Source organism: Squalius cephalus (assembly GCF_949319135.1).
Source record: "Squalius cephalus genome assembly, chromosome: 22".
In the NCBI taxonomy this organism is placed as follows: domain Eukaryota; kingdom Metazoa; phylum Chordata; class Actinopteri; order Cypriniformes; family Leuciscidae; genus Squalius; species Squalius cephalus.
This window is the reverse complement of record NC_137143.1, coordinates 2268526-2293412: the sequence shown is the minus strand read 5'-3', so window position 1 is coordinate 2293412 and position 24887 is coordinate 2268526. Positions and strand designations below refer to the sequence as shown.

The following is a 24887-nucleotide window of genomic DNA, read 5'->3' as shown; positions in this document are numbered from 1 at the left end:
TGACTAAAACTAATAAAAACTAAAATGACAGCTTGACACAAAGACTGGACTAAAACTAAAATTAAAACAGGCCGCAAAAACAACACTATTAGTCGGCTGATCACAGAAAGAAAAAGCGCTCTAATGTTAACCTAGATAAATGTGCGCTACTATTCGGCACACATCCAAGTGTGTGTGTGAAGTTCAGAAGCTAAACTAGCAGGCCATGTTTAACTAGACGTGCTTCTCTCTCTTCCACTATACGTGAGTCAGTCAACTTCATCTCTGACAGACTCAGAAAACACTACTTTATTAAAGGGATACTTCAGGATTTAGCATTAAGCTTTTTTATTAGTAGAAAACCTGTAGTATTTTCGGATTACCGTGCTTTCCACCCTCATATGCCCCTGAGACGAGAGATTTATGTATTTTTTTACTGGAAAAAATCCTCTGATGACGCAAAAATCGTCATTTTTCGTCAGAGACGAGAGACTCCAGCCAGTAGGAGGCGCTGTCCCGCATGTTTTCACCCCACCCATAGAGGGATCTCACTCACAGAATGTACAAACAGTGTCAGCCGTCTTTCTTTGGAAGCTAAGCTAGCAGGCTCTTGTTCTGTGGAGAAAGCTGAGTAGTAGGGGTTATATTTGCCGATATTTGCGGGTTTGACGTGTATCGGCATTGGCCGATACGCGGCTGCTGCATTCGGCGATAGTTTTTTTTTTTTTTTTTTTTTTTTTTTTTTTATTAAAAGTGGACATTTATTTTCGCTTCATTTGTAGTTTAAAGGCTCATTATTATGGTTTAGTATTTCTCTGTTATGTAGAATGTTACGTATAATATTCCTTCTCAGCCCTGAGACTGAACCCATGTTCCAGTGCCACTGCCAGTATTTATCAGAGTAGTTAAATTAATATCATAAACATGCGACTAGTCGACGAAAGGCTTCAATGATCGGGGGCGGCCCTGCATTAAAGTCTGGATATGTAGATTTTCAAGCCGGTCCATATAAACCAGATCAGAAGTGAGATTTTAACATCACTGATCATCTGTGTGTGTGTGTGTGTGTGTGTGTGTGTGTGTGTGTGTGTGTGTGTGTGTGTGTGTGTGTGTGTGTGTGTGTGTGTGTGTGTGTGTGAGACAAACATCATGACGCACCTTCAGAGTCGCTTGACTGGCCAGTTTTGTGGTCTGTGAAGAAGAGAAGATGAAAATAAAAAAAGGTTTCTTTATAATCACAATCCCATCAGTTATTATACATGAGCAGTGCATTGTAGAGGATCTCACACACACACTCTCACACTCTCTCACACTCTCTCACACTCTCTCACACTCTCTCACACTCTCTCACACTCTCTCACACTCTCTCACACTCTCTCACACACTCTCACACACTCTCACACACTCTCACACACTCTCACACACTCTCACACACTCTCTCACACACTCTCACACACTCTCACACACACTCTCACACACTCTCACACACTCTCACACACACTCTCACACACACACGTGATGTACTTACACTATCTTTAGCGACAGATGCAAACTTGCTGGCTCCAACAGTGAAACTGCTCCAGCCCTGAAACACACACAACAGAGACGACGTTAATGACGCCTGACGGACAGAGTTATTATAACAGAGAGTTATTATAACAGAGAGCTATTATAACAGAGAGCTATTATAACAGAGAGCTATTATAACAGAGAGCTATTATACAGGGGTTAAAGCAAAAAAAAAAAACCTGAATGTTTCCTCAGCCAAACCCCATTCCACAGCCTGTCACACACACAGTTTAAGAGCAGTATAGTGAGTACATGCTTTACATTCACAAATGAAAAACTCAAAGAACATTTGGATTTAAAGAAAGATCATTTTGAACTGCATTTCTATTATATGAAATTTCAATGTTTTTAATATAATGCTTTAACAAGACTTGACTCTTTGTGATGTAGTCATACAAATAATAAACCATTTTCATAACTTTAACACAAGTTTTTATTTCTCAAATAATAAAAGCCAACAGAGCATTTGCCACAAAGTGAGCTAATTATCACAAACTATATATAATATAATATCTGTTTTTAACCTAGCCATTATAATAATAATAATAATAATGATAATAATAAATTCAGTTTTAACCTAAGCATTATAATAAGAAATTATAACGCATGTTTTAACTCATCCTGTTAACACTGAACAGAAGAGGGAAACTAATAGCACCAGCATCAGAACTAAAAGTGCATTTATGGTAGGAATGGGCATTTCAAGCTAAAATAATATTCGAAGATCGCAGGGAATTATTTGATTATTATTCAAAAATTGCACCCCTCCCCATATGCTCACCGGTAAAACACATTCGACTCAACGACATTACATTTCTCTGTAGGCCTACTATACGTGTTGTAGCCATTAAAGAAAAAGCATTTAGTTTCATATGTATGTTTAAATATTGTTGATTATATGAAAAGTGAACAGCATGAGTAAGATAGGATCATTAGATGAGCAATATATCGGGAGACATATGGAGTGGGTCAGACATGATTTTGACCACTCTATTTAGTTTTGTTTGGTAGAAAGCCTTTCTTTAAAGTGAATTTCGTTTCGCATAAATTGTATCTTAATTTTAATCGATGTTTCATCAAACAATTGCCTAGATGTAATAAGTTAGAAGCAATTATAGCAGACAATATAATCAGGACATGCAAGGCGCCGGCACCATCACTTGCATTGTTAATGAACTGGAGCTCGTCTTATAAATGAACCGTAACTCAGCATATAGTCTAGGCAAATTCACAGGCATGAGAAATATATCTATAGAAAGCTTGAAATGTCTATTTTTAGAAAAGAAGCTGACTACTCTGTTATGTAATCCGTATGAAATGTGCATTTCTCTCTATAGGTGCGTTCACTACATTTGGACATCTTTGTGTAATTCTTTTTATTAAACATTTAGAATACTTTCCAAACCGTTACATAGTATTATAAATGTTATGTTCAGACGTTCATGATATAAACATATAAACAACATATTCGAATCTCTTTTTAAAATGGAGTGGAATGGATTCAGTGAGCCGGAAGGAATTCAGTTAGCCGGAGTTGATTCAGTGAGCCGGAGTGGATCCAGTGAGCCGGAGTGGATTCAGTGAGCCGGAAGGAATTCAGTAAGCCGGAAGGAATTCAGTTAGCCGGAAGGAATTCAGTTAGCCGGAGTGGATTCAGTGAGCCGGAGTGGATTCAGTGAGCCGGAATGGATTCAGTGAGCCAGAGTGATTCAGTGAGCCGGAGTGGATTCAGTGAGCAGGAGTGGATTCAGTGAGCGAGTATGGATTCAGTGAGCTGGAGTGGATTCAGTGAGCTGGAGTGGATCCGGAGCGGAATGGAATCAGTGAGCCGGAATGGAATCAGTGAGCCGGAATGGAATCAGTGAGCTGGAGTGGATCCAGTGAGCCGGAGTGGATCCGGAGCGGAGTGGATTCAGTGAGCCGGAGTGGATCCGGAGCGGAGTGGATTCAGTGAGCCGGAGTGGATTCAGTGAGCCGGAGTGGATTCAGTGAGCCGGAATGGATTCAGTGAGCCAGAGTGATTCAGTGAGCCGGAGTGGATTCAGTGAGCAGGAGTGGATTCAGTGAGCGAGTATGGATTCAGTGAGCCGGAGTGGATTCAGTGAGCCGGAGTGGATCCGGAGCGGAATGGAATCAGTGAGCCGGAATGGAGCAGGAGTGGATTCAGTGAGCAAGTATGGATTCAGTGAGCCGGAGTGGATTCAGTGAGCCGGAATGGATTCAGTGAGCCGGAGTGGATTCAGTGAGCCGGAATGGATTCAGTGACCGGGGTGGATTCAGTGAGCCGGAGTGGATTCAGTGAGCCGGAGTGGATTCAGTGAGCCGGAGTGGATTCAGTGAGCCGGAGTGGATTCAGTGAGCAGGAGTGGATTCAGTGAGCGAGTATGGATTCAGTGAGCCGGAGTGGATTCAGTGAGCCGGAGTGGATCCGGAGCGGAATGGAATCAGTGAGCCGGAATGGAGCAGGAGTGGATTCAGTGAGCAAGTATGGATTCAGTGAGCCGGAGTGGATTCAGTGAGCCGGAATGGATTCAGTGAGCCGGAGTGGGTTCAGTGAGCCGGAATGGATTCAGTGACCGGGGTGGATTCAGTGAGCCGGAGTGGATCTGGAGCGGAGAGGATTCAGTGAGCCGGAATGGAATCAGTGAGCCGGAGTGGATTCAGTGAGCCGGAGTGGATTCAGTGAGCCAGAATGGATTCAGTGAGCCGGAGTGGATTCAGAGCGGAGTGGATCCAGAGCGGAGTGGATTCAGTAAGCCGGAGTGGATTCAGTGAGCCGGAGTGGATACGGAGCGGAGTGGATTCAGTGAGCCGGAGTGGATCCGGAGCGGAGTGATTACAGAACGCTTAGAGTGCAGAGAGGAACGTGCTTTCGCTCCACTCCAGGCTTTGATCACATCCCCCTCAGCAGAGTGAATACAGCTAATCTTTCCTTAATTTAATTTTCAAACTAATTTATTTTCTATTCAAACAAAAATTAACACATTTAATACACTATTTGAGAAATGTAAGCCTATTTACGGCCTTAAAATGATGAAGAGTGAATTTAAGACAGGTAGGAACCCTGCAATTGACGGAAATCCCAGTATAATAACAGAGTTATTAAAACAGAGTTATTATAACAGAGATTGGTTATATAACAGAGTTATTAAAACAGAGTTATTATAACAGAGTTATTATAACAGAGCCGCTGCATTACCGAGTAGAAGGAGGACATGGTGTTATTGAGGAAGTCTTCATCTTTCTTGGGCGGGTTGGGAGTGTTTCCGAAGCCCACATATCGATTCTCCTGCGCACCGGACGCTCCGGCACTGAAATAATAATACATTATTATTAATACACAATAATTACTGATCACAGATTAGAGCTGCACACATACGGACTGACGGTGTGCTTCTAATACGAGACTGTGAACACTCGTTACATCACTATCCAGTGCTTTCTGTGTATCTGTCTGTCAGCCAGTAAGACGCGAGCGTTTGGGTCATGTGCTGCTTGATTACGGCACAAATCACATTCACTCCAGTCAATATTCAGATCACAATTATTTAACAATAAATCACTGACTTTGGAAACATCATGCATTTATTAAACTTTTAAAACAAATGCCTTTATGAAAATTAATGTAAGAATGTATATGTAAACAAAGATAAATAGATATAAATATATACACAAACCAATGTTATTTTAGTTGTATTAATATTTAATAATATTAATATTTTAAATTACCTTTTTAGTTTAATTGTCAGTCATTTCGTCTTGTGCTTTTGTCATTTTAGTAGTTTTCTGTTTATTTAAAATTGCTATTTGGGTTTATTTTTTATTTCAGTTTTCGTGAGTTTTCGTTATCCGTTTCCAGTTAATCATTTTAGTGCTACAATCTCAACTTATTTCAGTTTATTGCCAAGGCAACATTTCTAATTTTTGTTTAGTTAAATTTTTTCAACTAATATTTATATTTTATTTCGGCTTTATTTCAATTAAAGCTACACTGTGTGATTTTTTCCCCCATCTAGCGGTGAAATTGTATATGACTACCCAGTGAATATTAGTTTCTGTTCCTTTCAATTCCGAGGGCGTTTTCACTCCTACGGTGGCCGTATTATTCCAAGATTAACATGGCTTCCAGTTCGACTTCGTCCATGACAATAATAAACAATAATACGTCTAAAATGAATAAAACTACAGGACAGTCAGGAGGTAAACGTCACCCTTGGGATCGGCTATCCCAGCATAATCAGATTAGGCTAACGTTACAATGTGTAAAATAACTCAAATTTACAGTGTCCTTTTTTTTATATAGCTTAAAAAATTGCACATTTAAAACTATTCATCACCTGTGATCCGTCGCAGCACAGATTTATGTTACAAGGTAAACAATACTTTTTCACCATTGACGCGAGGATGAAGTTATACTAGAGGTCGTTCTGGCGTTATGCCATGCTATGGTTAGACAAGCAACTATAAAACTTCGAATTTACACAAATAGGCTGGATTACCTGTCGAGAAGAAAGCAGGCAACTTCGGCGTCTGTTTTAAAATCTTTGCTCCTCATGAGCTCTTTCCATCTGGGAAAAGTTACTCCAGTATTGACTTTGGCATGTTGCCTGTCACGTTGACGTTTTAATTCTCTTTCAAATGTGAGTGAACGCACACACACACACACACACACACACACACACACACTATCTTTCAAATCTGCCGGCACTCGCGAGCTCGCGAGTAATCTCCCCCTCGCATTCGTCACGGTGTCACTGAGTGAAAAACGCAAAAGGCGAAGCTTGAATTTACAGGCATGTCCCTCTTTGGCTAATGTAGTTTCAAGATGGAGGGGCAACATGGCGACCGGCATTCGAACCCCTCACCCGTATGTACTTTCAATGGCAGATTATAAACTTACGAGAATACTTTATTACCTGAAAGAAGTAAATATACATTAATGAGCACATATATTTTTGAAAGAACTAAGTGTTTTTTGCTAAGAATCAACTAAAAAAGTTACACAGTGTAGCTTTAACAGAAATGTTTCTAATAGTTTTAGTTAACGGTAATACGTTAATAAAAAATAAGATCAACTATGTTCCAGTGCATATCCACAACTCCTGAAATCTATAAAACATTTATTAAATACATAAAAATAATACATAAAAATTAGGGCTAAGAAGCACTGCTGTAAAGGGAAGCGTTGCATTAATCACGACATTTCCCAAACACACTCGAAGCGCTCGACCAATCACAACACACTGCTCCAGCCGACCAATCAGAGCACAGTGTGCTTTTCAAGAGGAGGGGCTTCATAGAGACAGGAAGTAAACAGAGCGTTACTGACAGACTGGGAAGAGAGGAGCCGCAACAATGGAGAATACTGCATATATATAACAAACCTGCTCTAGTAGAGACCAAAACACTACATCAAGACTGTTAAAGGCCATAATAGGTCCTCTTTAATCATCTATCAACTGAACAGATTGATCAATGATGGAGTGAAACTCACTTCTGGTAAGAGTTGACATCATCAGACAGCCAGTCCTCGAAGGCTTTATCGGAGTGAGAGTGATTCTGACCCGCAGCAGCACTGGACCTGCAATGACATCATCATCATCATCATCATCGATGACATCACTCATCACTGCTCATTCGGACAGCGGCTTCTTCTGTTGCCGCCCAAGGCTGAGTGAACCCCTTCCACCTGACCTCAGATCTGCACCCTCAACTGACTGTTTTAGATCCGATTGAAAACACATTTGTTTTCTATGGCTTTTAAAATTTTGGCAGTTGTATTTTCTTTTATTATGTGTATGTAGTTTTCTTTTCTTTTCCTCACTGCTTTCTGTTATTTTTGTTGGTGTTTTTTTTATTAATATTGACTTTTGTTGTGTGTTTGTTTCACTATGATTTGTTATAATCATGTGTAGACTGCTTCAGGGACATCATTAGGCCTATTTTAGGGGGGCTGAAGCTACCCCAAAATATTCCTAAGCCCCCCTAAATGATAATAAGAACAACAACAACAATTCAATTTATCAATAACCGTATCCTAATTCATATTTAAACGCAACAAATGATATATATCCAGCTACAAAAAATAGCCGAAAAGTCGGAAGTTGGACAGAAGAGCCAACTCTCACGCATTCACCCTGAGACACACGCGATTGACACTTTCCACACGCTCTCACGCCACACCCATTTACTCACGCACAGAAAAATCGTGAAGCAAAGAGGACACGGAGACCGACAGACTAGAGCAGGTTACTTATGATATAAAAAAATCTCAACTCTCAGATTCTGTCAATTTTATTACGAATTTCAAACAATAAATACCGTTTTGGCGCTTGTAAATGTTACAGATCCCTAGCGCACGTGAACCGATCATCTCTACTAGCTAATAGTAAAAAAACACGAACACTGTTGAAAGATACAGTACAACTTACCGAAATGTATATTCCTCATACATAATATCGACCAATCAGTGTTTTTTTTATCAGCGTGAAGAGGTCAATAAAACAGCTGGAGAACAATTATGTCACATTTACCTCACATACCTGCAAACTTGTCGCTTTTCGGCGACAATCGCCGTTTTCTTGGTCAATTGGGTCATTTACGTGAATCGCGTAGAACCGGAGAGTTTTTGTTTGGGGCGGGGGGGGGGGGGGGGGGGGGGGTGTATTTTGAAATTTCAAAATACATTTGAAATTACGTTATTTCAAATGTAGGCGCGTTGCGCGTGGTGGGCGCGCTCATAATCCGCCGGCGCGACCACAACATTGTCCAACATCAAATGGCAAACGTAATGCAAGCGGAACGAAACTGCTCGTTATTGTGTGGTCCTCAGGAAAGCCATTGACCATAATATAGGCTATAGCACGTAGTTGGCAAGAAAAAAAGAGCTATAGAGAGTATTTTGCTAAATATGTGTTCTATATTACATATTTATTATATTTTTACTTATATCATTAAATAAAGTTGTTATTATAAAAAAAACGCATTATATTTAATTTTAGTTATTTTTAACCTTAAATAATACTGCCAGCTAATAGGGCTCTCTGTATGTTTACAGCATTAGGTGAGTTGTTTTTTTCTTGAGAAAAATTAAGGCCTATCTTGTGTGCCTAATATTTATCCAAATGAGTGAATATTAAATCAAATCACAAGAATTTAATTGAATTGAAATAATAAAAAAGCGTAGCTTACCAGAAATTGTACCATGCACCATAAAATTTACATATAATTTTACACTTATGCTATACTAAAGCGGCTGAAATGGGCACTTTTTGTGACAGCAACCCTATCATTTTTGATCAAAGATGTGGCTTAACTTCAGAATTTGAACTAAAATCAGTATTCTTATGATTGCTCTGAGCATTTCTGAATAAGTTCAACAAACATTAAATTACTTATTCATAAACTTAAAAAAAAAAATTAATAAAAATGTAGGTGTGACGGGGTTGAGACTAGGGTAACAGGGTTGAAGATGGTAACGGGGTTGAAGAGACAAATACTAAACATATACATAGTTGTTTTTTACTCAAATTCACTGTAAGATTTTCTATAAACGCAAGTTACAAATACCCTGGGGGCTAAGCTTATGATCTAGAACCTTGATCATATATGATCTTATGACCTTCCCTGTCTTCCAATCCTAGTGACGTCCCTCACTGCTTTTACCTGAACAGCCCTTTGGTCTACTTTGTAGTGGCGAGGGCTCTATAAATAAACTAGACTGGACTGGCGTGTCGTACCGGTGTGAAGCGCTCAGGCCACTCTTGGCTTGTGGAGGCGTCCAGTTCCTCGCAGACGAGTCCTCGATGCTCCACTCCTTCCCTTCAGCCAGAGTCACCACCTTTAACACACACACACACACAACTTCAACTTCACCACAAAGAGTAGAGAATCTCCGGATCCAAAAACAAGTGAAGAAGAGGATCAGTGTAAACACTGGCTGTGTCTGAAATGGCCCCCTAAACCCTCATTCACTCTTCCCTCCCCTTCCTCCACTGATATAGTCCACTTGAAGTGAAGACGAGCGAGTGAGTTCAGACACCGAGTGCCGCTTTTCCATAGTTTGTGCTTGCGGTTTAATAATCATTTGAAACGTAGCAAACTAGCCGCTCCAGTAGCGATGAGCAGATTTATCTTCAACTCTGTCGTGGAAACTATGTATAATTAAACAATTTAAGACTCAATTAAAAAGGAGCTTAAACCTGTGTGATATTACGCTGGATCAGTGTTTGGGAAATGGATGATTGATTCAGAGAGCGCCATCTTCTGGTCAGACGCGGGAATTCATTCAGCACGCAACTCTCGCAGTGCATTATGGGTACTCTCCAGCCGATGAGCGTACATCAGATGTACACTCGTTATTGCAGTGCATTGTGGGATTGAATGAGTGCAGTATTTAAGGCTATAGAGGCGACTTCAGACACAGACCAGGAGCAGATAGAAGATAACATGATCATCAAACACTGAACTTCATATAAACTCCCTAACGTTACCAAATGAAATATCGAACCCATTAAGAGGAAACGACTACAATGACAAAATATGAGTTTTGTGAATATGATCAAACATGCTACCGTTGGCTGGACACTGGTAAACTGGAAAGAGTTAATAATTACGGCATTCAACTGATTAATCAAAGAAAAAAATAATGGTTAATAATAATTATTATTCCATTATTAATAATAGACTTTATTTATATTGAAATAGTCAAATGTTCTGTTTCATGAAATACAAATCTACTATTCATATTTGCATATTATAAACCATTTTTTGTTTTGTGGATTAATTTAAATGTTTATTTAGTTTCTTAAATGTTCTTTTGTATTTCGGTTTTCTGAAATGCCAGTTGGTGTTTAAAAAGTAACTAAAGCATTAAAACAGCTGTAAAGTTTCACTGTTAAACTGGGTTAAGCAGATTGCTTAATGTTTTAAAGTTATGAAATAACTAACCACTTTAAATTTAATATAGAAGTTTGATATGATGCAACTTTTACTTTGGGCCCACAGACCTCAGTCAAGTTTGATTTTTGGCCCTTTGTTTGTAAAGTTTATAAACCTCTGAATTAGGGTTTTCAACGCATTCATCAAAAATCTGGACTAAAGTAAATCATGCAAATAAAGAAAATTTAAAGTAAATAATGATTAAAAGCAATGTTGGAAACAAGTACACATCAGGAAAAAAAAAAAGCAAATAAATTAAAATAGGAAAAAAAAAAAAATTTGTTTTGTTTTGGCATTTTTTCCTGATGTGTAATTGTTTCCAACAATTTTTAATCACTATTTACTGTTCCAGATAGACTTAAACTGGAGAATATGGACTAATTATTAGATTGTTGAGTTATGATCGCGATCACCTGAAGATCTGTTTTCTATAGTCATTGAGAAAGAGTGAAATCTTTAACTTTATCTCCTGTTTACAGTAAATGATTTTTAGAGAGTGTTTTTGGATTGATACATGAGTCTCAGCACCGAATCAGATGTGAGAGCGCAGTGAGTGTGTTGATTGAACTGATTAATAAAAGAAAAGATCATGTTTAGCGGCAGTGAATGTGAAACCACTATGATTTCAGACACAGACCAGGAGCGGTTAGAAGTTCTTTAAGGCTTAGAAGGCTTGGTGTGTCCCGGGATTTACACTCATTTAATCTAACATGATCAAAATACTGGGGTGGAAAGAGTTAATAATTACGGTTTTCAACTGATTAATAAAAGAAAAGATCATGTTTAGCGCCGCGTCTCACTTTGTCTCTGAAGAGCGCAGCCGCTTTACTGTTGTACTTCTCCTGTAAACTCCAGCCGGGATCATAGTCGTCCTGCAGCTCCAGAAACATGCGGAACTTCCGGTTTCCTCCCATCTTCATCTTCTCCAGCTCGATGTCCTTCCACTTGTCCATCGAGACAGATCGAACAAAGCTATGAGGAGAAACACGGAGCTCACACATGACTGAGATCTTCAGCTACGCTTAAAAAATCTGCATTCGTTTTTGTAATTATTTATAGTCATATGCTTATATGCAAATATTGCTGTTAAAAGTATATTTAGCATTATTATATTTATTTACACACACACACATACATATACATCATATACGCACACATACACACACACACATATATATATATGTATGAAGAGTTCAGATGCAAAAGCCTCTAAGTGCCGTCTGAAATTTTCTTTTAGAATGATCATTTTTATAAAGCTCGTATATTTAAGTTCAGTAATTTCACTTAAATGACAATTAATAGGTATTTTGCATTGCCATTTAAGTGAAATTACAGAACTTAAATATACAAGCTTTATAAAAATGATCATTCTAAAAGAAAATTTCAGACGGCACTTAGAGGCTTTTGCATCTGAACTCTTCATATATATATACACATACATATATATATATATATATATATATTCATATATATTCATTCATACATACATATACATAAAGAACATACATACACACACACTTATAAAACGGTTAGTTCCAGTCCTTGATTCTGATTGGTCCAATCAGAAAATCGATTTTATTCATGATAAAACACGGCTATAACCGCTTCACCCAATGGTTCTCTGTATCACTACACAACACCCTTAGCAACCACTCTTAGCAACATAAACCTATGTTTGTTCTCACTGATGTTGTTCATTGAAGCTAGTAGAGTATTGTGTGAGATCGAGTGAGCGAGTGCACCTGCATTTACAGTAGAAATATCATTCTCCTTCAGGTCAGTCCTATATTCATGATAAAAACATCCGTTTGAATGTCCGCTGATATCTTGTCCATTTAACAGGGCTTCCCTGTGCCTATAGTCATCTATCAGTTGCGTCTTCCTTCTCCATGATCACAAGTTTGAGTCGTAAGTCTTCTCTACTGGCTGACTCACTCATAAAGACAGTCTTTGTCTCCATCTATTGACGAAATCATGCATGTAACTTCTGTTGCTGTTTACGGTCAGGGACTATTTTTTCCAGCGGAAGGAAGGCTTTTGGTGATTTTACTTCATGAAAGTTGCATAGAAACTTATTTTTCGGCTTTAATATTTGTATTGTGTGGTAGCCGTTTTATAAAAGCAATAAGGTCCTCGAGGCTAGTGCTGAATCGAGACCAAGTCCCGGCAGACTCCGCTTCGCGCCGAACAACGCCCTTCAGCCGGGACTTATTCACGATTCAGCACAGCCTCGAGGACCTTATTGAAAATAAGATACACCGGTGTTTTGCCAGATGAGAAGTTGATTCATTTTATAACTGTATCATTTATCTCTTTTAATTCCTTTTAATAATGTTTTAATTTCCCCTGCTTTTATTTTGTCTATTTTCTATGCAAAGCTCTATGAACTGCTATAGTGCGATTATTATAATTCCTTTCTATGTAAAGCTTTTGAATAACTGTTTTAATTTTCCTTGCTTTTATTTTGTGATTATTTTTATTCCTCTCTATGTAAAGCACTTTGAATTGCCATAGTGAATGAAATGTGCAATATCAATAAACGTGCCTTGCCTTATTGCTTACATATCATTCCAGTTTACTGTTTACCATTCTCACTTATTTGTAAAATTTGTTATGTAGGATAATTACACATAGGATAATTGTTTGTAAAGTGAGAGATTGATTGATTTTGCGCTGAATAGGATTGTATATAATTCCGTTGTTCTCTTTTGTATAAGGACAGATAAAGATTGTGGAAGGCCTCAGAACGCGAGTCTGACCTGAGGTGGACGCCGAGGCCTCTGTGTTTCCCAGAACACTCCAGACAGATCCAGATCCCGTACGTCACGCTGACCCACTGCGGGTTAAACGCTCCACACTCGAAACACACCTGACAACACACACACGGCACGCTTTAAAGGGATAGTTCACCCAAAAATTAAAAAATTAGCCCATGATTGTCATATTGATGAGTTATATAAAAAAATGTCCTGGGTCTTCTAAGCTTTATAATGGCAGTTAATGGCTGTTTCTGTTTTGAAGTCCATAAAAGTGCATCTATGCATGTTTTAACATGTTCCTAACCCTAACCCTGTCTAGATGGACAGATGCACTTTTATGATGGATATATGCACTTTTATGATGGATAGATGCACTTTTATGATGGATAGATGCACTTTTATGATGGACAGATGCACTTTTATGATGGATAGATCCACTTTTATGATGATAGATGCACTTTTATGATGGACAGATGCACTTTTATGATGATAGATGCACTTTTATGATGGATAGATGCACTTTTATGATGGACAGATGCACATATATGATGGATAGATGCACTTTTATGATGGATAGATGCACTTTTATGATGGACAGATGCACTTTTATGATGGATAGATCCACTTTTATGATGATAGATGCACTTTTATGATGGACAGATGCACTTTTATGATGATAGATGCACTTTTATGATGGACAGATGCACATATATGATGGATAGATGCACTTTTATGATGGATAGATGCACTTTTATGATGGACAGATGCACTTTTATGATGGATAGATCCACTTTTATGATGATAGATGCACTTTTATGATGGACAGATGCACTTTTATGATGATAGATGCACTTTTATGATGGATAGATGCACTTTTATGATGGATAGATGCACTTTTATGATGGATAGATGCACTTTTATGATGGATAGATGCACTTTTATGATGGATAGATGCACTTTTATGATGGACAGATGCACTTTTATGATGGATAGATCCACTTTTATGATGATAGATGCACTTTTATGATGGACAGATGCACTTTTATGATGATAGATGCACTTTTATGATGGATAGATGCACTTTTATGATGGATAGATGCACTTTTATGATGGACAGATGCACTTTTATGATGGATAGATGCACTTTTATCATGAATAGATGCACTTATATGATGGACAGATGCACTTTTATGATGATAGATGCACTTTTATGATGGATAGATGCACATATATGATGGATAGATGCACATATATGATGGATAGATGGACTTTTATGATGGATAGATGCACTTTTATGATGATAGATGCACTTTTATGATGGATATATGCACTTTTATGATGGATAGATGCACTTTTATGATGGACAGATGCACTTTTATGATGGATAGATGCACTTTTATGATGGACAGATGCACTTTTATGATGATAGATGCACTTTTATGATGAATAGATGCACTTTTATGATGGATAGATGCACTTTTATGATGATAGATGCACTTTTATGATGGATAGATGCACATATATGATGATAGATGCACTTTTATGATGGATAGATGCACTTTTATGATGGATAGATGCACAGATATGATGGATAGATGCACAGATATGATGATAGATGCACTTTTATGATGGATAGATGCACTTTTATGATGGACAGATGCACTTTTATGATGGATAGATGCACTTTTATGATGGATAAATACACTTTTATGATGATAGATGCACTTTTATGATGATAGATGCACTTTTATGATGAATAGATGCACTTTTATAATAATAGATGCACTTTTATGATGATAGATGCACTTTTATGATGGACAGATGCACTTTTATGATGGACAGATGCACTTTTATGATGGATAGATGCACATATATGATGGATAGATGCACTTTTATGATGGATAGATGCACTTTTATGATGAATAGATGCACTTTTATAATAATAGATGCACTTTTATGATGATAGATGCACTTTTATGGACTTAAAAAATATACAGCCATTCTCTGCCATTATAAAGCTTGGAAGAGCCAGGACATTTTTTAATATAACTCTGATTGTATTCGTCTGAAAGAACAATGTCATTTACACCTAGGATGACTTGAGGGTGAGTAAATCATGGGCTAATTTTCATTTGCTAAATTTCATTTTCATTCACAGTGACGGACACTCACATTGTTCTCGTCTTCGGTCCGCACCTCCTTCAGCACTCGTTTGGTTCTGGGACTGGCCATTTGCCCTGAAACACACAGTGACATCATGACATCAGCTCCAGTTCAACTCTCAGATTACAGGCTGATATCATGCATTCAACATGTATTTGGGCTACTTTACAAATATCTTATTGTTTGATCCTTATCCCAGAAAATAGAAAGTCGCACTTTATTTACACCGTTCAAAAGTTTGGGGTCATTAAGATTTTTAATGTTTTTAAAAGAAGTCTCTTCTGCTCACCAAGGCTGCATTTATTTGATAAAAAACAATAAAAAAAACAGTAATATTGTGAAATATTATTATAATTTAAAATAACTGTTTTCTATGTGAATATATAGTAAAGTGTAATTTATTCCTGTGATCAAAGCTGAATTTTCATCATCATTACTCCAGTCTTCAGTGTCACATGATGCTTCAGAAATCACTCTAATATGAGGATGCTCAAGAAACATTCATTATTATTATCAGTGTTGAAAACAGTTGTACAATTTTTTTTTCAAAATTCTTTGATGAATAGAAAGTTCAAAAGAACAGCATTTATTTAAAATAGAATATTTTCTAACATTATAAAAGTCTTTACTGTAACTTTTCATCAGTTTAACTCATCCTTGATGAATAAAAGTATTGATTTATTTTATTTCTTTCCCCAAAAAATAAAATTAAAATTCTTACTGACCCCAAACTTTTGAACGGTAGTGTTTAATGTTACAAAAGCTTTAGATTTGATCTAAATATTACTTTATTTAAACAACTTCAATCTGATGATAGCACCGTAATGTAAGTGCATTAAAAAAAGCAAACATTAGCCTATTATTTAACACAATACGTTTCCCCCAACCTTTAATTTAATGCGCACAACATAGACTTTAGTCATAATTAATATTTTAAGATTTGTCTAATTCTAATGCTCTTTTAATGTTTTTTGTAGTTCATTGTAGTCTTGAGTTTCTTCCGGGAACGAACACGTCACAATATTCCTCATTATAATAATTCATGCACAGAATAAAGGGGCGGGGCCTGGTCGAGTTAGTAGTGTGTTAAACTGGCAGTTATGGTAAGGGGCGGGACATTTCCCAAACACACTCGAAGCGCTCGACCAATCACAACACACTGCTCCAGCCGACCAATCAGAGCACAGTGTGCTTTTCAGAAGGAGGGGCTTCATAGAGACAGGAACTAAACAGAGCGTTACTGACAGACTGGGAAGAGAGGAGCCGCAACAATGGAGAATATGAGGAAAATAATCAACATTCAAGCTGGAAAACCTGCTCTAGTAGAGCCGGAAACAACATCAAGACCTGATATGGCCTCCTTATAGGTGTAAGGGATGAGTCAACAGTGTAATTATAGATGTAGGTGTAGGTGCAGAAATTAATTACATTTATAATTACATGAAGGTATTTTTAAATACAAGTGCAATGTAAAAACATCTATGTACACAGTAAGTATTAGTACATGGTATTTAAAGACACTTAAAGGGAGAGATCACCCAAAAATGAAACTTCTGTCATTAATTAGTCATGTCGTTCCAAACCCATAAGACCTTCGTTTGTCTTCGAAACACAAATTAAATCTGAGACATCTCAGACATCTCTTCATAAAATTGAGGTTAAACCACTGGAGTCACATGGATTACTTTATGATGTCTTAACTACCTTTCTGGGGGTTGAAAGTGGTAGTTGCGTAGACTGTCAATGGAGGGACAGAAATCTCCCCGATTTCATCCAGAAAGATCTTCATTTGTGTTCTGAGGATGAGCGAAGGTCTTACGGGTTTGGAACGGCATGAGAGAGTGATTAAAGGAGAACTCCGGTCAATGTTAACATTGAGCTCATTTTTTTGTACATTTGGAGTGCTGTCAATACAGAGAACAACGACAAAAATCGGTGTTGCCTACACCGAGTTATTCTATTTTTAAAATTTGCACCCTGTTGACTTCAATGGGGCAAGTACTAAACCTGCTTTTAGCCTCTTAACATCCTTGATGTGTCATTACAAGTGCACAGGTCATGTGAGTGATTCCTTCTGAGTGAACACGAGTGAGTCTGACTGCAGTAGATGTGAAAGATATGTATAAAAATGATGTTATTTAAGCCAGCGCACATACCTGTATTTACATCCTGTTTTTCGGTTGAAGTCCAAAGTAGTCGATTGCAGAGTTCACACGCATAGGTTTAATACCTATGATCACGCGCGTGAACTCGACAATCGACTACTTTGGACTTCAACCGAAAAACATGATGTAAACAAAGGTATTTGCGCTGGCTTAAATAACATAATTTTTATACATTTCTTTCACATCTACTGCAGTCAGACTCACTCGTGTTCACTCAGAAGGAATCACTCACATGACCTGTGCACTTGTAATGACACATCAAGGATGTTAAGAGGCTAAAAGCAGGTTTAGTACTTGCCCCATTGAAGTCAACAGGGTGCAAATTTTAAAAATAGAATAACTCGGTGTAGGCAACACCGATTTTTGTCGTTGTTCTCTGTATTGACAGCACTCCAAATGTACAAAAAAATGAGCTCAATGTTAACATTGACCGGAGTTCTCCTTTAATGACGGAATTTTAATTTTTAGGTGAACTGTCCCTTTAAGAATGTTAATTCCGCCACTAAGTTTTACTAATCAGTTTCTTTTGAGCTGTGCTGGTAATGTTATGGTGTATGTGTATGAGTTTAATAAACACTTTTCACATTCTCTCTGGTTTATTTTCTAAAGCGACCACAGTTGAGGAAAACAATGCATTCTTCTTCAGTGATGTTACATGACAGAAATACTGTGATTGTACTGAATGATCGCATTCACCACGGTATATACACATGTTACTACAAGCAACTTAAAAAACGAGTTGTCTTGTTGAGTGTGTGTTTGTAACGAGTGTTACAGCTGTGATTGTCGTTCACTGTGATCATAACATTAATCAGAGAAGTGATAGTGATGATGAAGATTTTATTGAGGAACTGGTCAATCTCGACTATGATCATCAGATGAAACTGTGACTGATGACAGTTTGAGTGATGATCACACCGATCGTGATGTTACTGTGATGATTTTACCTGCTGGGTTTGTCTTCAGCTCTGAAGATGATGATGATGATGAAGAAGATGATTTCTCTAAGTAGATCTCATTTACTCATGAACTGTCACGTGAAGCGATGTCCATCCGACACGAAGAGCTTCGATCACCCGCTGATCTGTGGCATTTAACGCGTTTAATCACCGGTTTATCCGACTCGCCTGACCATTGATCACTGTTGCGCTGGCAGACAGCGGCATTCTGGGACATCCGCGCTACGTCACGCCTGCGTCATCGGCGTGGTGACGTCTCGAATCGTGACGCGAGCGTGCGTGCGCGCGCCCCCTGGTGGAAGAGAAGCGGCGTGGCCTCCTTCTTTTGTTCTTATTTTGAATTCTTATCAAGTCAGAAACCATTTTTCATGTTTTGCTTGCTGAGGGACTGTCTAACTCATGTAGGCTTCCCCTGTCATGTACCTTTTTTTGTCCTTTTCTCTTATTTGCTTCCTGTTTTGTTTATATCCTCCTGGGACCCAGGAATAGACTTTTGTCCACTGTAGAGGACATTATATTTTAGTGAATTCCTCTGACTCTAGACATGTCACATGTCACACCTGGGTGTCCTGTAAAGAGCACATTCAGGGCTTTTCCGAGACACCAAATGTTTGGAGGTTTCACCATGAAAACTTCTCCTTGGTCTTTAAAAATGCCTGACATTAATTTAGTGATCAAATGTTGCACTCTTATGGAAATATGATAATATATTGTAATTATAATTTAAATTGGACTACTTTTCAAATTGTATTTCATAATCCAACATCTCAGGAAAATGTTATGGGGTTTCAAATCAAAAAATGACTTTCTGTTCCTGAACAGGGCATTGATTTCACACATGTCCACTGTAGAGACATCAGGACTTAAAGCATGTTTATCAGGCATTCTGGGAGACACAACAAGTGAATATGGAAATAAATTATACATCAATATTCCTTTGAAATATTAGATATTATTATAAAAATGTTGCTAATTATTACACTTCTTTTTTCATTAAATGTTGCTCCAAGAACACATTCATGTGCACATTAGATACATTGCATTGAATGGGAATATTAATTTATGGCCATTTTACCCACATATTGCATATAAAGTAAAATGGTGTATCAATTCATTCCGTTATATCTTGAGAATCATCTTTATACAAATTTTGGTTCCTGAAAAAACCCTGAAACCCCAAAATCTATTGTTGATTGAAAAAGAAAATCCCATTGTTTTTGCGTATACATATACATATATATATAGATATAGCATAACATATGAATAAAATATCCTTTTTCAAAAAGGTTTTTTTTTTTTTTTACCATTTGTTTCTTATGCTCTAAACAATGTGATGACATGAAGAAAAAGAAAAGAAAAAAAGAGGATATATTATGTTCTTGTAAAAAAAATAAAAATAAAAAAAAAAGTAGAAGTGGAGAGGCGAGTCAGACGAGAATGGGGCGGGGCTACATGTGTCGCTCCGCCCACAACTAGTCTCATTGGCCAAGAAATTACGTCAATGCTTTGAATGCACATAGTTTGTTTACAACTTTGCTAAAAAAAAAATAAAATAAAAAAGTTTACAACTTTGAATGATGTCACATCTTGTGGGCATTTAGAACTATAAATCGATTTGTTAATGAATAATGTTTGTTTACATCTTAGTTGTTTATTTCTGGCTGTTTTTTATCTTTATAATAAACAAATCATGATAATTGACATCTTTGATTTACAAATAATCTTGGGGCTGTCAAAACGTGTGGAAAATTTTAAAGAAAAGCAGTGAAATAAATAAATAATTAAGAATAAACTAAATAAATTTGATCAAAATAATGTTTTTAAATTAAGATAAATAAATAACATTTTATTTAAAAAAAAAGTGAGGACGTGATCCCGATAACTAGAACTATTGTTACTGAAAACATAAAAACATGAAACATAATAACAGCATTCAATCTTCGTCCTTCAGTTCCTCAGCTAAAATGAAATGAAAGCCGCCAGTAGGTGGCAGCAAATCTTAACGAGTTACTCATTGAATCATTCAGTCAATCGATTCGTTCAAAACGGCTGATTCATTCAGAGACAAAGCAGAAGTGAGTGAGAGAGTCGAGGAGTCATTCATTAGAACGATTCGTTCAAAAAGGATTCGTTCAGTAGGCCGGACAAAACTGAAACTGTGTTGCTCTCATTACTTATTATGTATTACTCATTACTTATTATTGTTGCTTATTACGAGTGAGTAATGTAAAGTTGTTTACTGTGATTTTTACCCTGTTTGGAGGTTCAATTTTCAAGTAAAGGGGAAACAAGTGGGTCTTTGTAAATTGAGCCTTTATTTCTGCTTCAGCTAAACATCGAAGCGCTAAAACACTTGAAATAGCCTATAAAAAAATTGTATAGGCTATTTCGAGTGTTTTAGCTCTTTTATTTTTTGCTTAAGCATTTGCATCTCTGCTCGCGCACGGTCATGGGCCTCGTCGTCCTGGAGAGAAAGACAAAAAGGGGGTTACCAATGATATCAAAGTTTACACATTATCCATTCATATCTCTGGAGTTATATGTACTTGCGCCTCCTCAAGCCTCCGTTTGGCCTTTTCTTCCTTGTATTTTTGCTTCTCCTCTTCTCAAACTTTGAGCTCCATCTTCGTCTCCTGACGACAGATCACACAAGCATTACACTCCTTTAAACTGGAACAGCTCAACCTCAAATGTGATTTTTTAATTCTTCATACAATCACCTTTGTAAGAATTGAGAAATTACAAAATGCCGGACAGTCTGTTTCAAGAGCGACCAGACCCTGAGAGGACAAAAGGATCTCTCTGGAGATTACTATTTGGACTCACCATCGAGACGAAAGTCTCACCTCCGAGTCATCCTAATCTACATCTCTTTCCCTCTCCCCTCACCCTCTCTCTCTCATGCTCAGATGATCACCTGAATTCACCCCAGAAAATATATAGTTTAATGTGAATGATTATCACAGAGTATTAGACATGTTTAGTGTCATTTGAAATGTCTCTGTGCGACTGGTACACATGCCTCATTTCCAAATAAGTAAAACAAAAGGTAATAAGGTTTTTAAGAGTTTAGGGATAACTGGCACACAGGGAGGGGTTGGCCTCTAGACAAATGGTCTCCCTACACCCAAAGGTGTAACCTCTGAATGAAAATTTATTTTGTTAGTACATGTTTCCATGTGAAAGGTTTGTCTATATAATGAAATGCAGCAGGGAGTTCGAGGCCTTCTCTGTAACTCAGATTGGTCCGTGAGGCTGAGAGTGTGAGATCTCTCAGCCTCCCGTATTTCTTAATGTTGGGTTTGCATCTCTTCTCTTTATTCCAGAGAATTTGATGTTTTGTATCGATTATCTTTGAATTGATTATGAAATTGGCATGATACATTTACCTGGGAGATACATTTAACTGAGGGGAGGGGGGGGGGGGGGGTATATAGTTTTTCTTTTTTACCCAACAAACATAAGGATACTGATAAACACAAGGCACATGCATTTTTACTTCTTGCGTACTCAATCTATGGCACATTTTTGTGAAGGAAGACAAGCATGTGAAGTTTATCTGGTTTCAAACTGAAGCCAAACACTGAAGGTTTCACTGAAGAACTGAAAAGCTCTTAAACTTATTGTTGCACCAGCGCCAATAAAGTCATGCAGATAGCAGATTTGAATAAAAAAATCAAGTGCAAATACAAATACAAAAACAAGATGAGTAAAGAAAACGGGGTTCTTAATTTTAATAATCACCCTTAAATATATGAACACAGAAACCCCCTGTTAACAGTTAATGTCACGTTTCCCATTCCATGATGACTAGTAAAATAATAGCCGCGTCGCGTCTATGACAACTCGAGGTAGGCCTATTGCACACCGGACACGCACTTTCTCAGTTTATGGCCAGCAATATCATTATGTTTAAGGACATTATGGAATTGAGATAATGTCTGTACTATGTTATGATTATACTGTACAATTAAATACAATAGTTGCTGAGTCTGTGATCTGAACACTTTTTTCTGCGCTCTGTGTCGCGGCAGGATTTTGAACACGGTCCTGAGCCGTTTCTGGGCGCCGCGGACAGACGCCGAATAGAACCGCGCTGTGCTTCTCGTCCGGTGTGTGTACACTCATACAGAATGTGTTCGAATTTTAAAGACGTTTTTAAAGACGAATTTTAAAGACGCTTCTCGTCCGGTGTGCGACCACCTCTAAGGTGCTGTTTTCTTTGAAGCCGAAGAACTCTGTTGTTAATACTGGCGAGCTCAGCTTACTTTTTTCGGGTGTGGACAGAGTGTTTCACTCTAGCTGCGCGGGCGCGGACGAGCGCTGCGTCTGGAAAACGCCAATATCGCCAATACCGGTATATTGTATTGCTCTAAATTAACACGATGTCGATATTTCATGCTTTGAATATCACGATTATCGTCAATACCGGTATATTGCGACACCCCTAATACATATTCAAATGTATTGCATTTAATCAAAAAATACTTTGCTTCTAGAAAAGGACAGTAACACGTATAGACCTTCCGCGCTGGTCGGATGCCGGACTTTGGGCCGATCGAGCGCGAGCTTACAAGTGGTGACCTCGACGTGATCTCGCAACGTCCTTTCCAGCAAAGTATTGGGATTTTAAAATCAACAAGAGGTTTGAACATCTTCTCTTTCTTCCGCTGTTGTGGTAAGTCAATTCTTTTTGCCTTTTTAGAAGTGTTGAGGGATAAACAGACACATCCTATATAAACACATTGATATAATGGGTAGGAAAACCCAGTCAGACGGACATCGAAAAAGTCAGATGAAACTTGAGAATTAGACAAACACACGGCAGGGACATGATAGCGGCAGCGCAGATGAAGAAAGAAAACCCTTGTAATAGATTTTAAAGATCTCCTTGTTTGCCTACACAACAAGAAATGAAACCTAAATTGAATTAACTGGTAAATTATTAATTATTTTCTAGTAGCCTACTCGAAGAGCTGTAAATTGGAGACGAACGTTTTTAAGAATCAGCCGCATGTTTTCTTCATTGTTGTATTGGCTTTGTTTAAACACTAGCAACACGTGATGAGAATGAGCAAACAACAGAAAGAAAATTCTAAGTTTGTAAACGATCAGAAAACATGTAATTGGATAAACGAAAATACAGGTCGATGCATTTGTTTATGAAAAGCAAGGTTGAGAAAAACAGGACGATGTGATGCACAGGTTCAGGTTTTGCAATGATTCTGTTTGGATTTTCAAATTTGTAGTTGTGCTTAACACATTGTGCCCACAGAACACACTTTATAGTTGTTTGTGCTACAAAAATGTGCACATAGGCTAGTTAAGTTTATTCCTTAAAACACAAGATTGCTTTACTGTAAGTGTTGTATGAAACACTTAGGTAAAAGGTTGTAGATGCCATGCATGCTAGGCCAAGTATCTTGTGTAAACGGGATTAAATATCAAGTGTGTTTGTCTCCTTGGTGGAAAACTCTGCTATTTTTGATATAGCTGCAGTAAAACCATAACAGGAGCATAGGATTGCCATGTGGCTACAATGTAAATCACAAGACAATGAAATCTAAAAAGAGAAACGGTAACGTGCATCTCATCAATCCTGAAACAAAAACCTTTTCATATTCAACGTTCCAGAGACGCGTCAGAGAACGTAGCGATCCAGTTTTATGAGCTTTTTGTTCAAAGTTCAGAAATGATAAATTCTTACGTTTGAATTCATTCTGAATTACTCTGAGATTTGTTTTTCCCAAGTAGATTATTGGATTCGTATAGTCCGACAAGGTCACGCCAGATTAGCGACGGCTGATATCTGTCATCATTGCACGTGTACTTGAATGTGGAGACGAGATATTTCCGTTTAGAGCAGCGAAGGCTGGTTAATCAATCTAAGTCGTGGTGCGTCTATACCTCTGTTCTTGGTTTAACGTTGCTTTAAATAAGTGTACGTGAACAATCACGGGCTTGGCTAATCCAAAACTATTGAAGAGAAGTAAAGTTGATCTACTGACGTCTTTAATGGTGGCCAAAACCTCTACTAAAGTAAAACGATTGAATTAAGAGATCTGTTTCTAATATCATGTTACTTTGTAAATGCAGAGCAAATTAATAAGTGTCACCGGCCCACCGGTGGGCCCAAAATCACTACATATTTAAAACAGTAATATCCTATAATAAACATAAACTAATCTTGACAAACTATATATCATTTGAAAGGTTACAAACTCTAGTTTTCATATTTGGTGAATGCGTGTTCAGACCTTTATTTTGAAATAGCAATGAACATGAAAAATCATGAAAGAATGGTTGAAACCTCAGTTTGTTTTCATGCCAAGAGTTCAAAAGATATCATCCAT

At 37.7% G+C, this 24887-nt stretch overlaps 1 protein-coding gene across 8 annotated transcripts in view; it reads right to left on the bottom strand.

The window, feature by feature from the left end:
* arfgap1 (ADP-ribosylation factor GTPase activating protein 1) overlaps positions 1 to 18777 on the bottom strand; it is a 33498-nt gene extending 14721 nt beyond the window's left edge. For all 8 annotated transcript variants that reach the window (XM_079857270.1, XM_079857273.1, XM_079857274.1 and 5 more), the window contains exons 1-9: positions 18523 to 18777; positions 15420 to 15484; positions 13248 to 13357; positions 11289 to 11460; positions 9288 to 9388; positions 7043 to 7129; positions 4748 to 4859; positions 1508 to 1564; positions 1138 to 1170 (exon numbers count right to left, since the gene is read on the bottom strand). In XM_079857270.1, coding sequence (XP_079713396.1) covers positions 1138 to 1170; positions 1508 to 1564; positions 4748 to 4859; positions 7043 to 7129; positions 9288 to 9388; positions 11289 to 11460; positions 13248 to 13357; positions 15420 to 15479 — 732 coding nt within the window. In that variant the 5' untranslated portion in view covers positions 15480 to 15484; positions 18523 to 18777. The remainder of the gene's footprint in view (positions 1 to 1137; positions 1171 to 1507; positions 1565 to 4747; positions 4860 to 7042; positions 7130 to 9287; positions 9389 to 11288; positions 11461 to 13247; positions 13358 to 15419; positions 15485 to 18522) is intronic.
* Positions 18778 to 24887: the final 6110 nt, after the last annotated feature.